We start from the raw sequence: 27,807 nt of genomic DNA on the forward strand, positions 1-27,807 counted from the left end.
AATATTGCGCCCCCCCTGCAATTTGGGTAATGCACTAGTCCGTATTGCGATTTCGATAAAATTGCAATTAATTGTGCGTTGTACAGGTTTGCCAAATATATTTGCACTGCAGAGATGGAGAAAGCAGGGATAGAAAAACAAATCAAAGGGGAGATAAGGTCGAGGATAAGAAGACTGGACAGACATGAAAAGGGGATCAGTACAACTTTATTAGAAGACTGAATAGAAGAGAAATTAAGCTTTGCCTATTCTCACAATGCTAGCTAAATGATTCATCGAAGAGTTCTGCTTAACAGGATCTCTGCGGGAATCTTGGATTTATTTTAATACAATACGCAACAATTAGAAAGACAGGGGAATGACAAGTGAGTCGAGTTGAATAGAAAACAACTTTATTTTCCACAAAGTACTAAAATACAATATACACAATATAAGAAAAACACCTTTAGGGGAAAAAAGATTAACATGTAATCTCTAAGCATCGAGCAAATTGCCTGTAGAATGAATGACTTCTTATTGTGTTCTTTGTAGCCAGAGGCATCCTGTAGTGCCTCAATGTGGAAAGGTTAGTAAGATAAGGTCAGATGTCATCATACATGGTAGTTAGGAATGCATTTACACACATTTACAATGACCCAGGAAAAAATATAATGTGAAAGGCTAATCACGAAGGGACCCTGCTTCAGAGCAGAGTAAAAAAGGTATTAAGTGTGGAAACTGGTTATTGTAGTAGAGAATTGGCAGTTTACGGTTGACTGTCCTTTATGAAGCTTAGCATGTTTGCGCATCAAACATGCTAATCCTCTTAAGTCGACATTGTCTTGTGTTTACGTTCCCCGACAGAACACAACAAATGGCCTGTGGCAATGAATATTCATTGTAATGAGAAGCCACATGGATAATGTTATATTTGCGTTATATTTTGTTTGTATTGTATGTGATGTGTCAACATAGCTGGGAGAAGAAAAGTAAATGGTGAAATATGGAGATTTGACTAAATGTGCAAAGCGTGAGGGTTGTATTTGAATAAAGAGAAACTGAGTGAGACTGTGAGATTGAGTAAAGGAAAAGTGTAGGCTGGCTGTGGTAGCAAAGAAAAGAAAGGGGAGGTAGTGCATGTGTTTCTACTTTAGTATGCACGTCAAGCAGGGCTGAAATTAGTTGTGATTTACTGGAATGTGCTGCTTACCGCTCTCTCATCCAAAACAGAAAAGGGGCAAAGAAGAAACTAATATGCTCCTTCTTCTTTTCTTTTAACTCTGTTTTTAAGATGATCTGTTTATTTTACACATTGAGAATTTATGCTAGAACAGACTTACAATTAAAGACCATTTTATAAAGTGATAAGCTGAACACACAAGAACTTAAGTGGGAGCTGTTGAGAGGGATACTTCTTTAAAGTGTGTTCTTTTTGTGTGGCACTAAACGTCAGCACATTCAGTGCGTTTACATGCAGTTTAAAAAAATGATTATTTTCGGGTTAAGGCAATACCCCGATTTCTCAAACGCCATGTAAACACCTTACCCCGGTTATAATCAGTTCTCATAACCCGGTTAACGGAGATAGAGAACTACTTCAGTAACTGGGGGATTCCTGCATGTATACACCTTAACCGGGCTATGATCGGTTTAAGCGTCTGCGCATGCTTCAACTGCACCTCCTCACTCCCCTGCAGTGCTTTTTGAACCGGACATACTCTGTCAGCGTGCTGGGAGTCGTAGTCGTTGCTGTTTTATAGTGGTGTGCGATACTGCAAAATTGCCAGTATCGCCGATAAGATACAGATACTTTGTATCTGCGGCGCGGGTTCGAATCTGAACCGCTGCCCTTTGCTGCGTGTCATCCCCCATCTCTCTCCCCCTTTCCGGTCTAGCTAATAATAATTAAGTTGGATGCATCATCAAATTGCTAAATCTGAATTGAATTTTCATGACCTTTTGTGTTTTTGTGATTTTTCCTTTGGATTATTAATAAGTTAAAACCCAGGACGTAATTTTCCTATGCTTGTATACATTTGTTGTGTTAACACTGTATCTCACAGCCTTTATACAAATTATACAGCTTGCCGTTGTTTAATGTTTGGCCGGAAATTATAGCCACACAGCGCTCCTCTTCCTCTCTGCCATTCTTCTGCTCCGTTTCTGTGTGTGTGTGTGTGTGTGTGTGGCAGCTTGTTTGCTTATTTGCCTGGCGCCGCTGAGTCACGTGACAGTACAACATCAAATCACAAGAGGGGGAGGAGGATGAGCAAAGTGTGCCTGCTCTCCGCTGTGACCATGGCTGTGGCAGGAGTGGCACTTGCCTTACACAAACAGACAACCAGGTCGCCTCTTTGATGAAACCGCAGCGGTGCATACTGGAGAGAAACTGAAACTTAAGGTATCGATCACATTACAATGGTATTGATCAATATCAATACCAATGTTGGTATTGATATTATCGATATTTGGATCGATCCGCCCACGAAGCAGCAGCGGACATCAGGAGACGTCTATCAACTGTCAACGCTGTGTCTCGGCAAAAAAGTGGGGGGACCAAGCAGTCCCCGATGCGGCCGCTGGCTAACGTTGATGTTAGTTAGCTAACAAAGTTAGCTTGCTAATTCCACCTGACACTGGTTACAGATAACGTTATAATGAGCCGAACAAGTGGTCAGTCATCTGACGGAAACACTGTGCTGTCCTACGCTGTGACAAGAGAGTGTAAATGAAACCTTAAGTTGTTAAATTTGACTAATTTAGTGATCGATCTTGTAATGTTGACATTGGTCAACTGGAAGAAAAAGCGTTGTGCATTGGCAAAGTGCCACCTACTGTACCGGAGGTAGAGTTACTCCATCATTCTTCCCATTGTTCCCTGCTCATGTATACAGGGAAAACTGGCATAACCCGGTTATTCACACAGGGGTAAGCCCTGCTGTGCATGTGAACGCACTGATGAAGTACCGATTCTGATGCGTTTTTATCAAACATGCATTTAGTAAAAGTACACAGCAGGTCTGCTTGTTTTTTCTGAGCCGTTACCGCCTGTTATTCTGCTTCTGGCCACGATGACTCAAAGTTATTGACTGCAGTCTCCAATTTATGCATACATGTATGGGCACACATTCCGTAGGTTCCTGAGATTTTGAATCTTAAAACTAGTTCAAAACAGAGTAAATGTTCAGTCAGGCAGCCAAAACCGGTCTTCTCACAGTCCATTAAACCAGTGTGTTTTGTGGCCTGTATGAAGCTTTGGCTGTGTTATTGACTGTCTGGCCTGCAGGCTTCTCTTCCCCCGCGGGCCAATCGATTTGCTCGTCTGGGTCGACCAATGGGTTCACGAGTTCTCCATCCACATACATCCACAGCAACAGCCATGATCAATAATCAGTATCCTACCTCCTCCCATGATTATATCTGCCAATTCATTTTCACCTTTTTAGTAACCACTTCCTGTAGTTCTATGCATGTTATTACATAGTTATCAACCTGTAGTTTTTTTTTTTTTGTTTCCCTCTCTGCTTCCCTTCCTTTTCCCCCCTCCCCTCTGTTTTTTTTTTTTTTTTTTTTAATAATCTCATGTCTTCTCCTTTTACACTATCTTCAAAAATTCCCCGCTGTTATCTCCAAATTTTTCTGCCACTTTACTCCACTCTTCCATCCTTTCACCCGCCTGCATTGTCGCACACCCTCCTCTCCTGCTTTTAGAGCGGTTGATCAGTTCACCCGAGACCAGTTAACCATTCTTCTGCCTTCGGGCCCCGGGGGAAAGCGCCAAGTCTCAGCCAGGTTAGTGACAACATAAGCCAGATCCTGCACACAAAATGGGACCTGGATACATTTCCATATTTGACACATGTATTCTACTCGACAAAGCCTCAGCATCCAAAGGTAATGTAATGTAATTTTATTTACATGGGGACAATGCACAATTGAACATTAACCTTGTATAAGAACAAGGAGAGATGCATTGCACCACATTGTAGCACAAGTGCTATTTTCCGCCCGTAGTAAAACAATAAATATTCAGGGGGCAGCTGATAATGGATGAGACAAGGGGCTTTTCTTTCATTAAATACAGAGGCTTGCAAAAGTATTCATACCCCTTGAACTTTTCCACATTTTGTCACGTTACAACCACAAACGTAAATGTATTTTATTGGGATTTTATGTGATAGACCAACACAAAGTGGCGCATAATTGTGAAGTGAAAGAAAAATTATACATGTTTTCAAATTGTTTTACAAATAAAAAACAAAGTGTGGCGTGCAAAAGTATTCAGCCCCCCTGAGTCAATACTTTGTAGAACCACTTTTCGCTGCAATTACAGCTGCAAGTCTTCTGGGGTATGTCTCTACCAGCTTTGCACATCTAGAGACTGACATTTTTGGCCATTCTTGTTTGCATAATAGCTCAAGCTCAGTCAGATTGGATGGAAAGCGTCTGTGAACAGAAATTTTCAAGTCTTGCCAGAGATTCTCAATTGGATTTAGGTCTGGACTTTGACTGGGCCATTCTAACACATGAATATGCTTTGATCTAAACCATTCCATTGTAGCTCTGGCTGTACGTTTAGGGTCGTTGTCCTGCTGGAAAGTGAACCCCCGCCCCAGTCTCAAGTCTTTTGCAGACTCTAACAGGTTTTCTTCTAAGATTGCCCTGTATTTGGCTCCATCCATCTTCCCATCAACTCTGACCAGCTTCCCTGTCTCTGCTGAAGAAAAGCATCCCCACAGCATGATGCTGCCACCACCATGTTTCACGGTGGGGATGGTGTGTTCAGGGTGATTCAGGCACGGTTAGTTTTCCACAACACATAGCGTTTTGCATTTAGGCCAACAACTTCAATTTTGGTCTCATTTGACCAGAACACCTTCCTCCCAACATGACATCATGACTTTGCGTAAACATACATGCCCACTTTCTTAAGCCAAGTGGTGTGTCATGTATACGTATTTTGACCTATCCGCGTGTTTGTCTACGCTGTATACAGCGGACGTAAACATACACACCACTGGGCGTGTTATCGCCAAAACATACACGCCACTTTCTAAAGCCAAGCGGCGTGTTATCTGTGCGCCTTTTGAGTGCCGGATACAGTGGACAGATTGGGTTTAGGAAAAGATGAACCGGTTGGGTTTAGTAAACGTGACACGCGGGTTGGGTTTTGTAAAAGAAGAACGGGGTTGGGTTTTGTAAAAGAAGAAAACTACGGTTGAGTTTAGGAAACGTGACACTAGGGACACAATCCCCGCTCTCCTGGGTGAAAGTCCTGTGTTTGACCCATCCACCACCCCGACCAACCTCCCTACGCGGATTTTCGCCCTTTCATACTACTCGCTACGGCATAAATTAACACGCAATTGCAAGGTAATGGGAGTCAATGGATGCCAAACGGCGTTGATAAACACGCTAAAAAGCGATTATGTGTCTTGATAACATACTCTTTCCATTTTCGAATGATGGATTGAACAGTGATCCGCGAGATGTTCAAAGCTTGGTGTAGCTCCTCCAGTGACAGGCATGAGGCAAGAGGTCTTGATTTGAATACAGGGCTTTAATGCTGGTCAACCCGTGAGAACTGGTTTAAAGAAAGAAAAAATACATTAACAAAATAATGCTATATGCATGTCTCACACATCTAGCGTTACAATCAAGCTCATACAGCTAGACATTATGTATATTTTACACCAAAAAATGACGCACGTAAACACAAACGCCCTCATAGCAAAATAAATAGTCACCAAACTCATTGCTGGTTATCACACAGAGGTGCTAAAACATCCTTTTAAATGTCCTTTATCTTCTTCTGTTTACTTTCTTTGTAAGTATGCACATAAACACGATAACAGTGGAAAAATAATTCACTTTTTCGGTAAAGTTTCTTCGGTGCGTCGCTAAAAGGCGCTCGGGTGACACTCGGGCGGAACCAATAATTAGTTCCGTCTTGCTGTAAACGTACAATTCAGAAGAAATTAAATAATAAAAAGTGCAAATACATGAAATAAACTGGCGACAGAGGCAGTTACACTTGGGATATTTTTTTATAACCTAACCCTGCTTTCAACTTCTCCACAACTTCATCCCTGACCTGTCTGGTATGTTCCTTGGGCTTCTTGGTGCTGTTTGTTCACTAATGTTCACTCTAACAAACCTCTGAGGCCTTCACAGAACAGCTGTATTTACGGACATTAGATGACACACAGGTTGACGCCATTTACTAATTAGGTAACTTCTGAAGGCAGTTGGTTGCACTGGATTTTATTTAGGGCTATCATAGTAAAGGGGGCTGAATACTTTCGCACGCCACACTTTTCAGTTTTTTATTTGTAAAAAAATTATAATTTTCCTTCCACTTCACAATTATGTATAAAATCATCACATAAAATCCCAATTAAATACATTTACATTTGTGGTTGTAACGTGACAAAATGTAGAAAAGTTAAAGGGGTATGAATACTTTTGCAAGCCTCTGTATTTGAATAGCTGAGAAGATAGGATTTCAAAAATGGGACCCAGCCAGGCAACATCAAGCTAAATCTAATTAATACCATAATGTGACCGACTCATCACCTCAACCAAAAAAAAAAAAAAAAAATAGTACTTTCTCATTTGATTAGATGATTGATTGGGCCAGGGAAGACATGTTTCTAAGTAACAAGAAATTGCGAGATGAAATTTCATCAGTGGCCCCATCATTTATCCTTAATGCAAACATCTCCCTGGATGGCCGTTCCGACACTCAAGCTGCTGCAGAGCTCAGAGTCATTAAAAATGATTAACATTTTATTACCGTCTCACTTTCACCTCTCCGCATCACCAGTAGATCAGGAGAAGGGCTTATTAGAGCTGAGCCTAAACTAACAGCTAGCGTAAAGATCAAATTGATCGTCAGATGAGTGAATGTGTGTGTTAGAGAGAGAGACTCGTGTCTCTGAGAAGTCTATGGCTTTGCAAAAGATTATAAAATCTCACCCTCAGTCATTAAATGAGATCTCACGATTTCTGTCAGTCAATGTTAAGCTATTATACTTTAGTTTATGAAAATGAAAACCTTAATAAGCAGCTTTATAGAAATTTAAAAGTTTTCTGTAGAAAAGAAAAATATAGACAAGGATGCTGATGTGCGTTCCTGACAAGAGGGTGTTCCCTGATCATTGTGTGCTGTAGAAGAGCTCAGTTTTTGTGTCGGGCTGATGAACATGCGACTAAGAAAGGCCCTGAGGATATTTGCATTTGCAGATTTGGAGGAAGGCTGTTTGGTAGAGGAGAGAGTCAGAAGATGAACTGTCTGTCAACTCCCTGAGAGAGTGGAGCAGAGAGGCCAGGCGAGACGTAGACTAAATGAACCACACACAAAAAAGACTATAAATACCCTTGGACACATTTACTTTCTCTGTGCTTCTACCAGCGCACACACACATTCATATATACAGACAGATGACAATTTAAAGAAAAAACAACCAGAGCTTCAACTAACTTACTTACTATCTTCTGATTATTTTCTCAATTGATTCATCATTTAGTCATGGAAATGTCAAATTATTGGGAAAATAATGCTCATAACTATTTCTTAAATATATTATTTTGCACAGCCGAGCCAACAGTCCAAAACCCTTAACCCCCTTTTTTTTGCCCAAACCAATCCGTAGGAGTGTCATTTTGATCAAACCAACATCATTTTTAGTTGACACAGAAGCTGCAGTAGCAGTTGCTAGGATTAGTTAACCTTTTTTCACAACAATATCAAAGAAACCAAGAAAGGATTTCACAATTATTTTCATTATATTTTCAATCGATAATGAAAATAATTGTGAAATCCTACATGTTTCTTTGATATTGTTGTGAAAAAAGGTTAACTAATCCGAGCACTAATCTGGCAATTATTTTAAAAAATGCCCAAATTCTTAGTCCAAGTTGACTTGATCATCAAATATCCTTTTTTGTCAGACCAACAGTCCAAACCTCGAAGAGATTCAATTTATTAGACAAAGAAAAGCTGCAAATTCTTACATTTGAGAGCCTGAAACCATCAATTGTTTGGCATTTTTTGCTTTAAAAATTATTACTAATACAATTCAATTATAAAGAAGTGGTTGCAGATTCCATTATTGTTGATCAGGCCTCAACGACTGAAATGTTTGAGTCCTTTTCCATTTTCTACCACTTTTTAAAAATCCTTTAATTTTCTGCAAAGGTCAGTTCACTTAAATTTTGCAGGCACAATAAAATCTGTTATCTATGCCATGTATCAGTGCAGTCTTTCTGCTAAAATTTGTTTGACTTGCACAAAGGAATATAACTTCTTTTAAGCTCAAAGAAAATATCCAAGGTTGTTGTTACATTAATTTATTTGGGGTGGAAAGAACAAAACAAAAGGAGGTTTAATTATTACATGTGATGGTAAACGCAGTTCTTTTTCACAAGGTAGAATAGTAGAATAATGTGTTTTTGTAATGCAGTCTCAAAAATGACTGAATTAAAAGTTTGCTGAATTTAAAAAGTGGGAGGAAAGGCTTTTGTGAGGATTGATGAAAACCCACATTGCATTATTGGCATTGATGAACTGTTACAACGTTTAATAACGTTGCCTTTCTTTGCTCTTCAAACCAGCCTCCACAAGGCTTACACAGCCTGGTGGATGGCACAGCTTTTTGCTTTGTGTATGTTTTTTTTGTACTCTCTCTATTAAAGAAACCTTGTCCCTAGTATGTCAAGAAGGAGAAAAGCTTGACTGCAAGGAGTTCTTGTGCATTTGTTTAAACTTACCAGGGACCTTGTCACTGAGTCCATATGCAAGCAGAACAAACTTTTTATTTTTCAGCTTTCTGCTTGAGGCTATGCTTTAGATTACTAAATAGTCAACGTTTGTACTTTTGCTATTACTCTGTCATGCACAGTACTGTAGTTGTGGCTGGTTTGTGTGTGTTTATGTGCACATTCACTAACATCATGTTTCAAGTCAAGTACTCCATGTCCAGTGGTGTTCAGTCCTGATTGTTGAAATCTCTTTGTGAAGATGGACAGGTCTGCGGCCAACACATACGGCTCAACATTAAACATTTATATGTACTATAATTAATTAAATCGGACTCAAATACTGTAGCTGGCTGTCCATTTAAAACATAAGGTCTGGATTTTTTTTTCCCATAACTTTTTGATGGTTTATATAATTTTAATTTATGTCTGTCAACATGCCCTACCACTTCATGTTTGCATTTATTCAATTAGTTCCAGTTTCTTTTAAGTGTTTTTTTGTTTTTGTTTTTTTGTTTCGTTTCACAATACATGTGTCTGGGATGATGGGGGGACCAAAAACAAACAGAAAAACAGCAAGTCAAGCAAAGACAGGAAACGCTTTCTTTGAGATTTTGGCAACTACTACATTCCAACTGCTGTCTCTAGTTGGTAAAATGAAGTGAATGAAACCGACAAGTTTGGCTAACCCGGTCTTTCAGTCACTTACCTTTCATCTTTTGACTGTTCGAGTGTCTTAACATAAAATTGTTTCATTAACCTTGATTGACAACCTGTTAATTATATACATCCTTATGGCCAAAAGATGCAAATTCCCCTCATCTGCCTGCACAGTTTCATGGTGTAAAAAGCACTTATAGAGTTGAATGTATCTCACCAAAGGTGTGCTGGTTGAGTTTGTGCTGGTTCACAGGCTGAAGTTGATAATAGGTTTTCTCCACGATGCCAGGGTGACTAATCCCCTGGACCATATGTCAGCGGCTTGTCAGCCCAGAGCCAGTACAGCAAAAGGACAGAGCTATGCAGGACAGGAAAACAGACATACTGTGCATCCACTTGTAAGCAGTCATTGGGCTTTAGCATTTTTTGTTCTTTAAAGATCGTATCAGTAGATGACAGGTTACAGTTTGTGTCTGGTTGTGAATTGTAATAGTACTTATAGAAGAGCACTGGTTAGTCACTGTGACTAGATGAGGAGCCAGTGTGAAACTGAGGGGTGGTCAGAGTGTAGCAGAGCAGTTTCAGGTACAAGCCAGCTGCTGCTACATCACAATGAAGCTAACTGGAACCTGCTTTCATTCCAGGAGACCGCAGCGGCCTGAGGGAGGAGGAGGCGGAGGAGGGAAGAACCAACCTCAGTTGATACAACAACAGTCACCACAGCACCAGAGGGATCAAACGCAACAACTGTCTCCAAACCAACAGCAGCAGAATTTAACAGAACTGGGAGATAACAGAAACAGCAGTGCTGGTCGGCCACCTCGCCAGTATCAAGGAGGACATGGGCAGCGCCAAGGAGGACCCCCGCACCACGGATACAGCCAGAACCGGCGCTGGCACCACAATCAGAAAGGTCAGGGGCATGGACAGACAAACGCAGCAGGTGATAGAGTTCCCCCGAGAACAGCCAAAGACAAAGAGACTGAGAATGTAAAACCAGGTGACGAGCAGATCAGATCACCTCAAGACTGCAACAGTAAGAGTCCCAATGAATCACCCAGACCTGAGTCGACACCCAATACAAATGCTTTCCCAGATCTGACAGTTAAAAGAGAATCTCCCCACCCACCAGGAAGTGGAAAGGCAAACGAGGGCCAGCCGGAGCAGCCCAAAATCAGCTTGCTGCAGTCGTCAAAGGAGAGGCTGAGGAGGAGACTAAAGGACAAGGTACCGAAAAGCTGCTTAGTGCCTGTCCATCAGTATTAAGGCAATCAGGACTAATGTTCATGTGTACACACATGCGCTACAATTTAGTCGTATAATTACTTTCATTATGTTAACGCACACACATGCATGGTCATTAATATATAGACACTTAGACACAGTTTTCTTACACTGCCTTGCTTTAGTCATTCGCTTACTTAGTTATTTAGCATTCGGATTGACACATTCAGACTGGCAGGGAGGGGAGTACATGTTTTCACTAAGCAGGTAAAGAAACTAAAGTGGCATTAACGTAAGAGTTTTTTGATGTTTTCCACTGTGAACTAAACTGGCGAGTCAGCTGCTGCTCTCAGCTTCCTCTTCCTCCTCTAACTCATTACCACCAGTGGTGGTTTGATTTGACAGCACGGGACTCCCCAGCAGGCAGCAAGGCAGGAATTAATAAACAGCGACATCAGTAAATCAATGAATCCAGTCTTGAAGCCAGATTTTGCTTGATTAGGGTGTACTGTACTCCAGCAAATAATATATTTATTTTGCAACTTACTATTTTGCAACGCATTTTTTCATGGTTTACCGTTGGCATATAACTTTCCAGATATATTTAACCCCTGAGTTCATGTAAATTTGGTGAATATATTATATGACGTGCTTTCTTAGTAACATGGTAATATTCATACAGATCACTAAACCAAAATAGACCTAGCATATAGCACGTCATAAACCATCTATTGGGTTTGGGAAGTCATGTTGATAATATGTGCTATTTGTCATGCAGGTGCATACGTTAATACAGTGATTCGCAACCAGGGGTACTTGTTCTCAATTCATTTGAAGAAAAAAAGCCAACAGAAATTATGATTTTTATTTTGAAAAATATCTGCATACAGTGGAGTCAGCTATAACACCAAAAACACATGTTGCAATTCAGTGTGAACACATTTAAACAGTGAAGCAGAGAAGTGAAAAAAGATGGATGGATTGATTGATTAATTAATTAAAAGCAACGATTGAAATAGTAAGCTAAAACTGTCTAAATAGATAAAGGTAATGGATAAATAAATAAATGGTTAAGACCCCCCCCCCTCTTCTGCTACACTAAAGGATAGTAGTACAAATGCAAACTTCACCAAACCGACCTAAACGTTGACCGTTCAGTTAATGTTAATCTGTCACGGTCTATACCCATGCTTTTTTAACTAGTAAAATCACTGAACAAAACCTCCTATGTTGTAGTCAAACCTACAGTATGTTGAAATTGAATATTGTCACTCACCACTCATGTTCTTTTTCCATCTCCTGCCTCAGGAAGAGGCACGTGTGGAGGCGGCAGGCTCCGGATCACAGAGCATGGATCCGCTGGTGGACCTTCTCAACAGCATGAGGAGCAACAGCAGCGGTGTGGAGCAGCGGCTGGCCTCCTTCATGGAGGAGGCGCAGTGCTCGGCGCGGTCCGAGGAAACCCTGGCTCAGGTGGTCAGCACCATCTACTTCAAGGCCGTGTCGGACCGGAGCTTCGCCGCCACGGCCGCCAAGCTCTGCGATAAGATGGCGCTGTTCATGGTTGAGGGGACCAAGTTCAGATCGCTGCTCCTCAACATGTTGCAGGTGAGAGCGCTGGAAAGGGATTTGGTTAGTTGCAGGTGCTGCTTTAAGCTTTTCTCTCCAGTATTTTTTTCCCCACTACTGACATAACTCAGACTTCAGTATAACAAACACAGAGCTGCCTTGCTTTTTTAAATGAACACCCCGAACTTCCCAATTAGTTGATGGATTTGCTGACTGTAGGTGCTGAACTAGTTTACCTCTCAGAAAGATACAGTTTGAGAAAGATACAGCTGTAGGATAAATATTAGAGCCCGGACAATATTACTTTATCAAAGTAGCATGGTATTTGTGGGCCAATAAGTAACAATGAATTGGGGTACAGAAATGCCCAAAATACACTCAGTTGCCATTTAAATAAGGTACACCTAGGTATAAAACTAATGCAGTCTAATAATGCAGGCCTTCAATAAATCCTACCTTTCTACTTATACTAAAGTGAATGACATAAGTACTTTTTCCACCACTGCTTTGTTGCTGTAGGAGACTGGCTACTTATCTGTGCAATAAGCTATTATTGTGTTAATGAGCTGACAGCGCAGCTACACTATGGTTAAAAAATGAACACTGTTATATGACTGTCTTTACTCCCATCTGTGCAGCACCACTGTTATGAATCTCAGTGGATCATGTTAACTTCAGTTTTAAATTAGAAAAAAAGGGTTTGTCTGTAAATACTTTTATGCACTTAGATATTTTGTGTTGTATGTCACATTCTGATGCTTGCTTTCCAAAATAAATTTGGATTTCATAGCTCCATTACAGCTTGATGTGGGATCTTCCATGGGACTAATACTAGTCTGAAACAGATGATTTACAATAAAGTCACATTAAGTTCTGAAACGCAAAGTTGATCAACAGAAAATGATTCAGTTTTTATATTGAATCGTTTGTCTTTTATCAAGCAAAACTATTAAACATGCTCTCGTTGAGGATTTGCTGCTTTTCTCTGTTTGTATGTACAGTATGTGTTACTGTAAACAAGATCTCAAATTGCCCTTTTAAAGATTGTTCTTAACTACCAGCGCTTGCTAATGGAATGTTATTTTGGCAAACCAGTAATTTTTTATACTGTATGTTTTAACAAAATCCTCCCTGTAATTTAATTAGCTTCATTCACCCTTAGTTTTATGAGGAAGCCCTTTCAGGTGGAAACCAACTGTGTGTGTGATGTTGTAAATGTCAGTGGGCAAAGTAGCTAATCTAAACACCCAGGGGAGAGAGGCCTGTCCCCTCCTTCACCCTCCATCCCTTCACTTAACTGCACAGTTCCAGTCTTGCACCCATGATGAAAACATGCTCTCAGCCGTTATATATTTCACTGCCTCTCTCCCCCTCCTCGTCTCTCATGAGCTCTCTATTACATTGCTACCCCGTCTTATCGCCTCCCCTCACCCAGAACGACACGGGCCAGTGCCTCGCTGCTTCTCCCTGCACACTTCCCCTCTCTCTCTCTTTCTAACCATGCTCCTCCCTTTCACCCCTTCCTCCATCCTGAGAGTCAGACAAGCCTCGCCAGAGTGGCAGTCTAGAAGTAGGCAAACGAGACGTACATGCTGTCTTCAAAAGACATTCAATGTCTAAATGTTAGCCCACCTGCTGCCTTTTTTCCCTTCCCTTCACTCCTACTCCTGTTTCCTTCTCCTGCAGAAGCTCTTTTCGACTGCACTCCTACACTTTTCTTTTTTTCTCTCCTCCCTTCTGTTTTTGTGTTTTTCCATTGAATCACCTCTTTTAGATGTTGAGATTTTGTATCGCTGACCCAGCAGTAAGAATCCCACCTTAATCCTTTTAGCCCCCCTTTTTTTTTATTAATTCCCCCCTTTTTCACAGCTGTGTGGTCACCTGCTCCTCTTTTATTTCTCACTTTAATCCCCACTTCCCAGCCAGCGTGGACCCCCTCCTCGTCTTTGACATTTTGGCTTTTTTGCTTTAAAACATTTTAAATGTCACAAGTGGGCTTATGAAGGTTGTCATTAATGATGTTGCTTCCAGACCCCTGGATCTCAATATGGGGGCAATTAGTCTGTAACCGCTCTGTGTATAAAGAGAGAGGCATCAGGGTCTGTTGTTGCTTTCATTAAACGTAGTCAGACTGTTACCTATGAAAGATTCTACCTATTTACAGCTGAGAGGAGCATGTGGCCTTTTGTTTAACTAGCTGATGCTGTTGGCACCATCCTCATCATCTTCTTTTCTTAAATAAGCTGCTGTTGCTAACGCTTCAGTCATCTGTTTTTTGTCTGCTCTGTGACGTGTGTATCCTGCCATTTTGCTGGCTTGTTGTGCGAGTGTCAAATACTGTGGCGATGTACTTGGAGGTAGAGATGGCCCGATACCACTTTTTTGCTTCCCGATACCGATTCCGATGCCTGAACTTGCGTATCGGCCGATACCGAGTACCGATCCGATACCAGAGTGTCATATATTTTATTATGTTTTAAAGATTATTTTTCTGGGCATTTTAGGCCTTTAATTATAGGACAGCTGAAGAAGTGAAAGGGGAGAAAGAGGGGGAATGACATGCAGCAAAGGTCCGCAGGCCGGAATCGAACCTGGGTCCGCTGCGTCGAGGTGTAAACCTCTACACATGGCCGCCCCAACTGAGCTATCTGGGCGCCATTTTATTATGTTTTAACAGCTGTATACTACTATTCCTGTACGGGTGCGATGCGATTTCTATTTTCGTTGTCAGTCTGGCTCAGGTTAAACTCTTTGTGAAACATGAACAAACACAAACAATGACTGCCAGAGAACTTTCTTTTATTCTCCAGTTTGACAGTCAGTTATAACGGAAAAAGAACATAAATAAACTACTTTAATGTAGATTTTCTTTAGGGCTTTATTACGTGGTATCGGATCGGTGCATAAACTCCAGTACTTCCCGATACCGATACCAGCGTTTTAGGCAGTATCGGAGCCGATACCGATACTAGTATCGGTATTGGAACATCTCTACTTGGAGGTGTATGAGAGGTTTGTGTAGTTGTTTTTGAGTTTGTGTGTGGTATGTTTTTGACTGTGTGAGTGAGTTTTATTTTTTGGATCCATTCAAGGCTGCGTATTCTGTGTACAAGCAGGCCTTCAGTGCAGTTGTACGAGTCGGTGAGAATATACTTTAAGCCGCTCATGTTTCTAGTGCACTCCAGTAGCAGGCAGTACACTCTGGAAAAGCAGAGTGAGTTGCTCTTAATAAAGTTTCAGTTTAACCTGCTGTATAACATCTTCACAAGTGCGCATAACGCATTAACCCATATTAACCCCAACACTTTTACAGCACTGACACAGTTCACTACCCTTCACTTTTAAACCAAATTAACATATTCTCCTCTACTTCTGGCAGATAAAAGAAATTCATGAATTTGTTAAATGTGTTTTTCAACTGCTTTTTGGCTTTAAGTACTTTAAGCTGCCAAGTTAATACTTGTGCCACCTACAAAAACTCCCATCTGGGAGATCGCAAAGATGTTAATGGTGATTACCACCACTGCTGATGAATTTATGAAACACTTAACTATCCACCTACCTACTGCCTACTTAGAACTTGTATTACACATTTACAAAAGCTGGATGGCCTGTCGTGTTTCAGTGTAATTTCCAAACTTAATATGCATCTGTATGTGTTTTTCTTCCCTATCTTCACCTCCCCACAGAGGGACTTTGCCTGCCGAGAGGAGCTCCAGCAGTCCGATGTGGAGAGGTGGTTAGGTTTCATCACCTTCTTGTGTGAGGTGTTTGGCACCATGAGGAGCAGCTCTGCGGAGCCATTCAGGGTGCTGGTGTGTCCAATCTACACCTGCCTACGAGAGGTCTGTATCCAGATCTACAGCTTCTTTATCAATAAGTATGTCAATTACCAATTGATTAGTCCTGGCTCAACAATGTAAACTGCTGGGATAAAGCCTGACGCGCCGGATGTTCCTCTCCTCTCGCTGTCTCCGCTATCCAGGACGGTTGTGATTGGTTTAAAGAAACACAAACCAGCCAGAGCATTTTTTCCCCCCTATCCCAGAATAAGTAGGTGGTGTAGCCAGACCATTCTGCAGCGGGATAGATCTAGCAATGCAAAACTACCAATTGATCAACCGCATCCACGTGTTCCAGTTAGCAGGAAGCATCTAGCTGCGTCTGTACATCTTGTCTACTCAGATCAATACGTGCACCAAGTTTCCTGTTTTTGGCCAGACCTAGTCTAGACTCGAGACACCACAGCAGGGTTTGGTTAGTGGTGTAAACAGTCAGGACACCCTCAGTTCCAGGAAAATGCATGACCCAAGGTTCATTTCTCATCAATTGGTCATGCTCTCTTACACACACTCCCTTGGTCACTATGGAAACCATATAGGGTAGCCACAGCCGACTCGCCGCGATACAGAAGTGGTTAACGACAGATGGAATATTGAAAGGGGAAGCGAGTGAGGGTAGGAGCGAGAAAGAGAGAAGAGGTGAGAGGAAGCAGAGGAGACTGTGGTCAGGTTGACAGTTACTGCAGTTTACTGATGGCGCAACAGGTAGAAGAGAAAGAGGAGAGATGACACAATCTGGGAGTGAAAAACAGTTTAAATGTGTAGTTTGAGAGGTATAGAAGAAATAATGGCCGGTTTGATGCACGTGTCGGGTAGTTTCACCGCCCACGTTCACACCTCTGGCACTTAACACGTGCCTCGCAAACAAACACAACAATCAACACACAACTAATGCCATCCACACCCTTCCTGAGCTATGCCCAGGACATTATCTCAGCTTGTTAAGAGGGCTCCGCAACGTGCCCGAGGGTGTGTAACACACCTCCATATTCCAGCAGCATCAGCAGTGTCACATTTAGCCTGATGGTGCTTGGGGTCATAACACACCGCGTGTGCGTGTGTGTGTGTGCGTGCGTGTGCGTGTGTGTGTGTGTGTGTGTGTGTGTGTGTGTTTTCTCCATTTCCAAGCCATTGTTTCTGGTTTCTCTCCAGCTGCTGTTTTGTCTACCCTGTCGTAACATGTAGTTGTCGATTCCAGCTACAAGCCTTGTGCCATAATGTGCGCTCGCCTGTATGTGTTTGCATAGGGAATTATATGGGCCTGCACGTTTGTGTGGCAGTGCATTTTGCAGCGGCTGTCTTCTGTAGTTGTAGCCTGCAGAATAGGATTAGGTAACAACTGAGGTGTGTTTGAGTATACATGACAGCTGTACATATAGACAGAGCAAGTCAGTGAGCGGTGATTTCATCCATTCATGACTCACAAGCCAATAGTGTTTTTTTAAATGCCACAATCCACATAGATACACTAAGTTAGATAATCCTCGACTATGTGCGCACTGGAGCACACCTTAAAGTAAATTATAACAGTCCTGCACAGCCAAATAGTCATGGGAAATCAGAAGGCAGGTAGCAGGGCACTCGCTTTAAAATATAAAACCATCTTTTACTGAAGCCAAGACCTGCATGTGGCCCACAGATGCCTTCGACAGGGTATTGGTTTGCAGTGGCACGCTGCAGAAGCCATGCACATACACCATGTCTGGTGGTGACCTCAGGAGCTATTTATATTGTGCCTTGGTATCCTTCTTTGAAAGTCAGCAATGTGCCCTCTTAGTCTTAGACAATCAACTCAGAAATTGCAATATATTAGTACAGTGATTATGTACATTCATTTTAAAAAAAATATTTTTTAGCATCAAGCAACTGTAAGTGGTGTTGTTTTGTTTGTAGGCCTTTTTGTTAAGCAGTTAGTAAAGTACAGAAATAGGGTAATATTATGTAATGTAACTAAGGGAAGTTCTGTTCCTGACGCTAGACCTGCTGTTGCTATGCAACTATTGGAAACCCAGTTAAAGTTGAAGTAGTTATAAAAAAAAATGTGAGCACTCCGTGTGTCATTAGTACTCAGATGAAACATGTTTTTCTCTCAGCACTCATACATCGTTTACTTTTTTTTTAGCCAGCAGTATGATGACAGGTTTCAAAATATACAAATATATATACATGCGTTTGAGTAATGAAGTCAAATTGACGGACAGATGAAGCCTTGCCAGAATAGACCTCACTGGGTCATTCAAGGAGTTGTCATGTTGAATGCATTTCTTCCATTCAGGGCTACAAGACGATTACAGCTGTCCTAGTTTTTCTTGCTTTTTATGTTCCTGATCAAATGTCTTTTGAATGTGTATACTGTAAATGGAAATCACACAGAATCCCAAGGTTTCCCTGTGCAGAGAGCTTTGTTTCTTGATGAAGTAACTAACCAGAGATCTGGCTGTTTTCAGCTTCAGCAGAGAGACTGTGTGTGTGTGTGTGTGTGTGTGTGTGTGTGTGTGTGTGTGTGTGTGTGTGTGTGTGTGTGTGTGTGTGTGTGTGTGTGTGTGTGTGTGTGTGTGTGTGTGTGTGTGTGTGTGTGTGTGTGTGTGTGTGTGTGTGTGTGTGTGTGTGTGTGTGTGTGTGTGTGTGTGTGTGTGTGTGTGTGTGTGTGTGTGTGTGTGTGTGTGTGTGTGTGTGTGTGTGTGTGTGTTTTAAGTAGTCCACAGAAACAGGTTTTTTCTAAAGTGGATCTAGTAATATGGAGCGATTTAATGTCTGTTATGGTGTAAGAGTGACAAAGGACAGACAGGGAAAAGAAAGCTATCGCAGTGTATAGGAGAGCTGATTATAAATGAGTATAGATCAGACCATTTTAAACGTATTGAGCAAAAACTTCCCCCTGCCCTCCCCAGAGAGCTCATTATGAGCTAATCCTCCTTGTCACATAGCTCTCCTACTCTGGGAACGACGAGACTTTAGTTCTCACATCAAACAGCCACACTGTCACCACACCCATCGAAGCATACTGAGGAGCTGACGTCTGTGCAACTGCTGGGCCTGAATGATAGGTGGAATACCATTAAGCTTACGCCGTGGAAATAACAGGCCAGCTCACATTGAGTGTGGATTGCAGCATCAGATGGAGGTGATCCTTCCCTCCATGATCTCACTTATTTTTTTCATAACTGTGTACCCTGCAGGTCTTATTTTGCTCATTGTGCAGCAGGTCTATGCTCCCAAAGTTTAATTAGACATCACTGCAGCAAAAACACTCTCGCCCCTTCCTCACTGTTACTTCCTTTCCCTCCTTCAGGTTAATCAAAGTAGCACTTTGGAAACAGACTTGTGAGAAAAAAAAAAAAAAAAAAAAGTATTTCACCAAATTCCTTTCTGCTGTAATCTGACACTAGATCTTCACAGTTTAGCATGTGAGGCTCCCCGTCGTTATACCTTCCTCTGTCGCCATAGCTCTCTGCATTGTTTGAAAACGCCAGTTATATGCCCATCTGTGCATGGGGCCGGGGGTGGAAAGCCAGCTAGCATGTTTACCAGCTATACGATTTGTTTTTGGCCACTTACAGTGTGCACAAAGCCATCCATGATGTCTGATGGTTAGCTAGCTTGCCAGGATGAAAGCCTGGTGTGTTGTCTTCCAAGATTTAAAATGTTAATGTAGAAAATATTTACAATCTGGATTAGGTCTTTTTCTTTTTTCCTTCTCTTGTGAACTGATTAACACACACACAAACACTTGCATTTGCTTAATCTCCCCATGTGGTCTACATCCAAATACATATATTTATATCTCTGCCAGGCCTTGTAAGGATTTGCTCACTCACTTTTTTTGTGCAGCCCTTTGCTTTGCAGTGTCCCAGTATAGTCACATAGTGTCTGTTCTTGTCCCTTTTAGCTGTTGGAGTCCACAGATGTTAAGGAAGATGCAGTCCTTTGCTGTTCCATGGAGGTATGGTACCCCTACGCAGTCACGCACAGTTAATACTTGTCTCTGTTTGAAGCAAAAAGCTGATTTGAAATTTTAAAGCCAGGCAACAAAATTACATGCAGTAGAACATCTACACAAATCCAAAACAAATTCTAACAGACCTATTGAAGCCCATAAAGCCCATGTTATATTTGAATGCACAGTACAGTCTCAAGTATGTACAATCTCAAGCACATATCTTTGATATTCTATGGCACTCTTCTGAGGGTTATGAATAATAAAGTGGTGCACGTGAATTTGGGCAGTACTATGGATTTAATCAGATTTGGGTCTTTGTAGAAGACCCAAATCAGAAAGAGCAAAGACAGGTGATCTCTGGTTGGCAAACAGTTCCCATACTCACAAACACATCCTTTGCAGCCTTGATTACTTAAGAGCAGGCTCTCTGTCTCTCTCACTTACGCACACACGCACGCACACTGCTGTCTGACTGCATCCACAGTAACAAGGTGCCAGACGTTGTGTCTTGCAGGGACACAAACACACTTTCTCTGACCTCCTGTCTCCTCACTTCCTCCCTCTTATCAGCTGCAGAGCATGGGGCGTCTCCTGGAGGAGCAGCTCCCAGAGATGATGACAGAGCTTCTAGCAGCCGTCAGGGACAAGATGCTTAGTCCGGTCGAATCTCAGCTGACCCGCTCTCTCCTCATGGAGGTCATTGAGCTGCATGCACACCGCTGGAGCCCCTTGGAGGCCCTCACCACCCAATACTACAACCGTACCATCCAAAAGCTCACCACCACTGCCTAGGGGCCAGCTCCCTCATGAGGAAAGAAGACAGGCCCCCCTGACGCCCCGAGGAAACATTTTCCAGTGAGCATCAATCTGCTCTTCTAGTTTTACCAAAACACAAGAATTTAATAATAACCTCACTCGCTAATCTAATTAATCTACATGCTTTACGTGGATATTGAACTTAATTGTGCAATTTGCTAATTTCTACCGCAAACACAGAATACACTACCCACCAAACCGATAGCCCTGAGACATCAAGGCAACACTACATGTGGCGTTCAAACAATGAAAAGCCGATTTGACAGACATTTGAGAAAACAGCAACGTATGTATGGCCAGTAGGGGCGTACTCGGCTACACAGAGTCCAGGAGCTCATCAGGCTGTGGTCGCTGAGCGATAAAGGAGGGAACAGACGAGAGAGGGGTCACACAGGGGAGAGGAGCAGCCCGCCCGTAGGGAATAGAGAGATCTGTACCCAAAGATGAATGGGAGGGGGAGGTCAGGGTAGTCCATGTCAGTCTCTTCATTGTGTTCATTTGCCCACCACCCTCCCCTACTCTCTGTCTCTTTCTCCACCCCCTCCTCGGTCTCTCAGTCAGCCCCTGGGGTCTGTGTGGCTGATAAAAGAGAGAGGAGGCGGCAGGGAGTAGACACGGTGCTGTCTGTCTGGGCCGTCTGCCCCGCCGGGCAAGGGACCAGGTCAAAGGGCCTCGCTCCCCAGCTCCCACAGCTCCTCCTTGCCTTTGTCTCCCCCACTCCACACCCCCCAGCTGGAAGCCTTTTTGTGGGGATGAGACAGCGGGCCTGCTGGGCCAGACTGGGCTGAGGATAAGGATCAGGATGGCTAGAGTAGGGTGGCAGATGGCTGCTTGAGCCCATATGAGACGACACACCCCTCTGGCACCCCAGCTCCCTGCTCCCCGAGCTCGGGCCGGCGTCATCAATAGAAGCAGTAGGAATATTGCAGTTAGGGGGGTTGGAGCATTAGAAAAGCATTAAAACAAACACTGCTGTCTGATAATTCTTTTGTTTTTGTCCTACAGGGGAAGGTCTCTTTTCCTCTGTTAAGCCGTGCATGTACATGCTTTGTTGTCATCTTTGATATGTTATTATATTATTTTTTTAAGCATTTAGTGTTTTTATTGTTGGTTTATTTTGAAGTCTTGTTTTTATGATAAAATGTATGTATGAGGTATTAGTGGTAGGCCTTATTGCACAGGTTTGATTTGTTTTGCACTGTTTTGCTTTAAAATTTAAAAAAAAAGCAAATGTTTGAATTTGAATCAGTGCTTGTGGATTAATATTAAAAGTCTCAATAGTGAGACAAATGGTTGAGCATAGTAAGGGATTTTAGGACGTTTTAATGGACTAGTGGCCTTGTCATTTATCCATCTTTATAAGAGCTCTCTTGTTTCGAGGCCTTCAGGGCCTGTGGCAGCAGAGGGCATGCTGAGGACTAAACAGTTGGACTTATTCACATCATTCTGTTGCTGGAGAAAAAATGCATTTGAAGAGGAAAATAGTGATGTGATAAAAAAAAAAAAAAGAGCATGGCACACAGAGAAACAGAAGTGAAATGCTTCTTAAAGATTTCTCCTACTCAAGCCTATCTTTGCAGTGGACATTTTGCAAGTGTTTAATATAACCTGTGTATTTGAAGATGACAATGACGAAAAGAAGAAATCCTATTGTATGACCTCATTAGCTTTATGTGACCCTTATTCCAGCTAACGTGTGTACTATGATTTTGACGTACCAAGCCAATCATGTACCATTTGTAAATGGGCTCTATATATATAATCTGCATACAATATATTTACAAGTATTTAAAATCATTGGAATATAGGTTGATCATGCAACAGATATGTTAAACTCAGAAAGACTGTGGTTGTGTGGCTAGAGTTTGGCCTTCCCATGCATTTCTATCAGGAAGTAGTTTGTTTGGGAGTAGTCACACACACAAATACATGCACATATGCACATGCATACACATACTTAGTTTCCCATTGAATCTCTGTGGGCAGTTTTGTTTTTATATTATTTTCTCTGTCTTGCATCAAGAATTAAAAACCCTGTGTGGTAGAAACCCACCCCAGAAGATTGGTTAGAGGAGAAGGGTGATTTAAAGCTCACAAATGTTTTGGATTGCAGCCTAATCGTCTATTAAGTGTGTGTCTGCTTAAAAAGTGATGTTTTATTGTTGTTTTTTTTTCCTGTCTTTTGTTGTAATTTTGTTTCTAGGTTCCTGTTTAAATTATATTTAGCTCCTTTATATATACTTTCCCATCTGGTGGGTTTTTAAGACATCTGAAACATTTGTGATACTTAGCTTGCTGTGTAAGTGTGGTATTACCATGTTTTAGTTCAGAAAAATACCCATCGGTGCATTTTCATTATGCAAAGAGCAACTCGCTCTAACAGCAGATGGGGGCAGGTGGGGGCTTCCCCACCTTGCGTGCCCTTAGACCCCTCTGCTCGGGTCACATGACTCACTCGACAATTGAATGAGACACCCCATTAATTAGCATATTCTCATGAATATTGGAAAAAAAGGCTCTGGTCAGCAAACCGACAAGCTGTAGATTTGGCAATAGTGGGTCATCTTGTGAGCTCTTGTTTGTTTTGTTTTTCTAAGCAACTGAAAAATAAACTAACATGGAAAAAATGATTTGATGGAACAAACTGGTGTTTTTTTTATTTCTGCTCACTTCACATGAAAGTCAGTGTGATACCATGAAGATAATCAGACATTACAAAGAAAACAATGGTGCGCACACTGGCCCTCATTTATCAACCTAACGTAGAAACCAGCGCAGATATGAGCGCAGAAATCATCTTACGACAGGCTTCACGTGTGATTTTTGAAACGTTCGTATCACACCAATCAGAGCGTAAGAATGGTCGTACATTGATAAATGCAGCGGCTGGAAACAATCGTAATTTAAATATCATGCCCCAATATATTCTCGGTTTTGAGGCCTCGCCACTACAATTTACGACATGGCGAGACGTAATGCGGCTGAGAAGCGGCACTTTTCAGAGGTGGAGATTGAAACCCTGATATCTCTGGTTAATTTGCACTAACGTGTGTACTTTTTGGCAGCCTGAAAACTGGTATTAAAGGCTGTAGAAAGAATGCAGAATGGAAAGAGATCACTGATGCGGTCAACAGTGTTGCCGTAGTAAATCTGACTCCAGCTGAAGTTTAGCCTATTTAATTTATACATCCTTGACGCATTTTCTATAGTCCTAATAGTAATATACAGGCTTATTACAATCTTTTAGGCCTACATGGTGTACCTATATTTAAATAAACACACGGTAGCGGAGTTTATGCAGTGTCTTTTATTTTACTCGTGTTTTTTTTCATGAGTCAGAACGAGACAACAGCTGAGGGTGAGCGCGTGTCCTCCGCCCCCCGTGCTGGACCACCACCACGACCCTGTCTCCTGACAGCAGAGGGGCTGGGAAAACGAGCCGAAATAACTCGGTCAATGGCAGAAATAAATCGTTCACGACATAGAAATGAAAACCTGAATAATAAATAAAAATGTTGTGCATCGTCATGTTTCCTGTAGCCTATGAATATCATTGCCAAACATAACACTATAGGCTACCTTTTAAAAGCGAGGAATAATATTATCCTGTCTCCTTCAGTTGGGGCTGTTCTGGACACTGCTCTCTGGGCATCGGGTCATCTGGCTCCATCGCTACATTTATGGCACCCAGTTTCCCTGCGAGATGTTGTGCAGAACCCCACAGGCTAAAACAATGTTGCAGACTTTTTCTGCCGTGTATAGGGTGCCGCCGCCGCCGCCGCCCCCCGCCACATGACTTCTCCTTCTCCTGTTAAACTGATTATATGCTGCACTGCAAGGCCACGCTGACTCAGAAACTTGCGTACACGAGTTCAGACCAGACGTGAGATTTGATCCCAGCCTACGCTCACGTCCAAATTGATAAATGCCGAGCTTTGCGTAGGAATCGGCGTACGCCCGTCGTACGCACGTTTCATAAATGAGGGCCACTGTTTCCTCAGCCATTACCAGATAGACTGCGTAACTAATCTTTGCACCACAGTAGGTCATTATATACTAACAATTCATACACGCGCAAACTGGAACTCCTCATTTACATGTCTTCGCCTTTACATGGTCACACATTAAAGAGACCACACGTCAGAATTTTAACAACTGTGTGTGTTGCAGCAAGGTCCTTGGCCAGTGATTTGCATTTGGTTAGCCCCACTTGCCTGGGGCTCCCCGACTCTGGGTGTCCCAACGGGAGCTCTCGGTGCGAGGTTTCCTCCCCACTAAGGGCCCCGTCCCTAGAACCTACAGGACGTCCTTCAGCACTCGTCCACATCAATCAACATAATCCCATGCACACTTTAAATTTGCCATCAACACCATGAGAAGCTTTGTTTTCTTATTCTCAGTTTTGTCCTTGACAGAGATGGATTTATGACGATGGGTTTTGTTTCACAAACGAATAACAGGAGTAACCGTCTTTTAAACACAATACAAACTGGGACAATAGGGAAGATAGACCACTACAGTAATAGATCCAACTCATGCAGCAAAAGCAGCGTAAAGAAAAAGAAAGCTTCAGCTGCTGTAGTGGAAGAATAGAGGGAGAAAATTAATAAGTGGGAAGAAATGGTGACAGACGAAGTGAAATAAATGTAGGAGGAGATGAAGTGAGAAAACGTATAGATATATATAGAAATGACTGGATCTTGGGACAGTATGGGGGAGCCTATTGAGGTATACATGCAAATAGTGGAAGAAAGACTGACAGTTAGTATCACGGTTAATTTGGCGCTGTGCAGTTAAAACAGTTGAACAGGCATCCTAGCCCCGAGGGATAATGTTTTGTTGGCTGGCTGGCTGTAGTGCTGGAGACTAAACTGGTAAGATACAGTAGCTGTGTCTCCAATTTAGAATCAGATCACCTTACAACAAGATGGTGTTATTTGTCTGTGAGCAAAGTGACACAATGAGCGAAAAAGAATTTGGAGGCCATATGGATTGATGTAGGCTGTTTATTATTAAATTTTGGATTTAGGATGGACTGAAATAATTGATCAAATCAAAAGAAAATTAACTATTTGGACAATCAATCATTTCAAACAAAATTGATAAATATTAACTAGTTTCAGCATCTCAAATGTGAGATTTTTTGCTCGTCTTTGTTACATATGACAGTAACTGGTCTAAATACTACAATACCCACGAGTCTTGGCTGCTGTTGCTATGGAGAAGACGCCAATCAGAGGCGTGAATCATAGCATTTCGCCCTTGAATTCATGAATAAAACAGTCCAAAATGATCCAAAATCCAAAAAAGGTAATTGATATAAAGCTGAAGTTTGTATTATCTGTTTGCCCAACACTTTGATCTTTAGCTTCAGCTCGCCATTAGCGGCGCACATAACAGTATTTTACATTTGTGATTGGATACTTCTTGCCAAAATGAATCTTGTGAGTCATTAACTTCTAAACTGATTTCTTAAGTATTCAGGCTTGAACCTTCAACTTTTTATCAAAGAATCTGATATTATATAATACAGGTGTTAATTGACGTTTTAATATTATTTTGACATTTCATAGACTAAACAATGAATTGCTTCATCGAGAAAATTATAAGCAGATTAATTGATAATAAAAACAATCGTTAACTGTATCCCTAATACGGAATACAGGGGTCAATTTGATCATGTGTGGCTCATGGTGTCGTATCATGACAGGAGGTTGGCCTACTTTCTCTGTTGGCATGGATGGATGAATGGATTTGTGTGCATATGTGTGTGCAGGCTGAGTCACACCACTACCGTCCATTGTTTGAGCCAGACAAAAGCAGGCTGCATCTCAGCTGGCCTTCATGACGAACCAAAGACGAGGAGAGAAGATGCTCGCAATAAGATAACTGCTTATACACTCACCACACACTCTACCACAAGCTTGAACAACACAAGCACCAGCAGATCCTGTGTTGAAGTATCTCCTTGTGGATGTGTCCCATATCTTAATTTGTTTGATGGCTCACACATTGTTTTTTTTAGACCTTTACTTTTTTTTGTTTTTGTCCTCCCGTCTGCACAGTGCGAGTCTCTCTGTGTTTGATTAGCACGCAAACAAACTAGAGGAGAATACTGCAGAATCTATTCTGTTTGGTCCGAGGGTTACAGAGACCAGATATTGTGTAAAACAAAGTGGAGATAAAACACACAGAAGCATCCCCAGATGTTTTCGTACAGTACGTTTGCTGTGGGAGAAATCAATAACTGTGGGCTACGAAGTGGTTTTAGCTCACTCTCTTGACCTTTCCATCTCAGCAGCAGCTACTGCGCGATAGTTTATTCTACTGCCCAAAAACAGATTCTATCACAACTATATTTGGATTCAGACATTTTAGATGTATTAAGCACAATGTCTTTATGGATGCTTCTAAATTAAAACTGTGTGTAATTTCCACTTATATACCTTCACATATTGCCATGTACTCTGTATGGAATTCCACATTTCATTGTTTTCATTGTTAATAAAATACATTTACAGTGTAAAACTGAGCCTGGCTAAAGTAAGCCAAAATGTTTCAAGGATTTATTATCTCTCAGAGAATGTTTTGTATTTGGCTTCTCTGTAGGTTGAGTCTATGCAGTAGTGTTGTTGGTGTTGCTAACTTTGTGTGTTGTTTATTGCCCCCAACCTCGAACAATGAAGTGAAAAGATAAAAAAAGAGCTACTTTTCTCCAAATTAGAGACTGACAGGAAGCAGGATGTAACATAACGTAGATATTGATGTTGCTCAATAAAACATCAGAATATAAAGAAATGGTACAAAGTTAATGACCAGCACACACAAACATAAACGCATACTTTTTCAAAATTAACTTCAAAAAGTAAAACACAATCTCAACCAGAGCAGAAACTGGAAAGCTGAATTCCTGCTTCCTGGACTGGCAGTGGAGGAAATGATGTCATGACCTGCTGACTTCCTGAATGAACTGTTTCAGTGCCCCTTTTGGTGGAGCACCTACTGAGTCAGTAAATC

At 41.7% G+C, this 27,807-nt stretch overlaps 1 protein-coding gene across 4 annotated transcripts in view; it reads left to right on the forward strand.

Moving 5' to 3' along the window:
* The window catches only part of ctif (CBP80/20-dependent translation initiation factor), a 58,899-nt gene extending 35,479 nt beyond the window's left edge, over positions 1-23,420 (forward strand). For 2 of the 4 annotated variants that reach the window (XM_028601429.1, XM_028601432.1), the window contains 6 exons: positions 3,691-3,771; positions 10,044-10,626; positions 11,932-12,231; positions 15,882-16,037; positions 19,924-19,977; positions 20,545-23,420. In XM_028601429.1, the coding sequence (XP_028457230.1) occupies positions 3,691-3,771; positions 10,044-10,626; positions 11,932-12,231; positions 15,882-16,037; positions 19,924-19,977; positions 20,545-20,766 (1,396 nt within the window). In that variant the 3' untranslated portion in view covers positions 20,767-23,420. The remainder of the gene's footprint in view (positions 1-3,690; positions 3,772-10,043; positions 10,627-11,931; positions 12,232-15,881; positions 16,038-19,923; positions 19,978-20,544) is intronic. The other 2 variants (XM_028601431.1, XM_028601430.1) reach the window with 2 other exon arrangements.
* Positions 23,421-27,807: the final 4,387 nt, after the last annotated feature.

Source organism: Perca flavescens, chromosome 16 (genome assembly GCF_004354835.1).
Source record: "Perca flavescens isolate YP-PL-M2 chromosome 16, PFLA_1.0, whole genome shotgun sequence".
Lineage (NCBI taxonomy): Eukaryota > Metazoa > Chordata > Actinopteri > Perciformes > Percidae > Perca > Perca flavescens.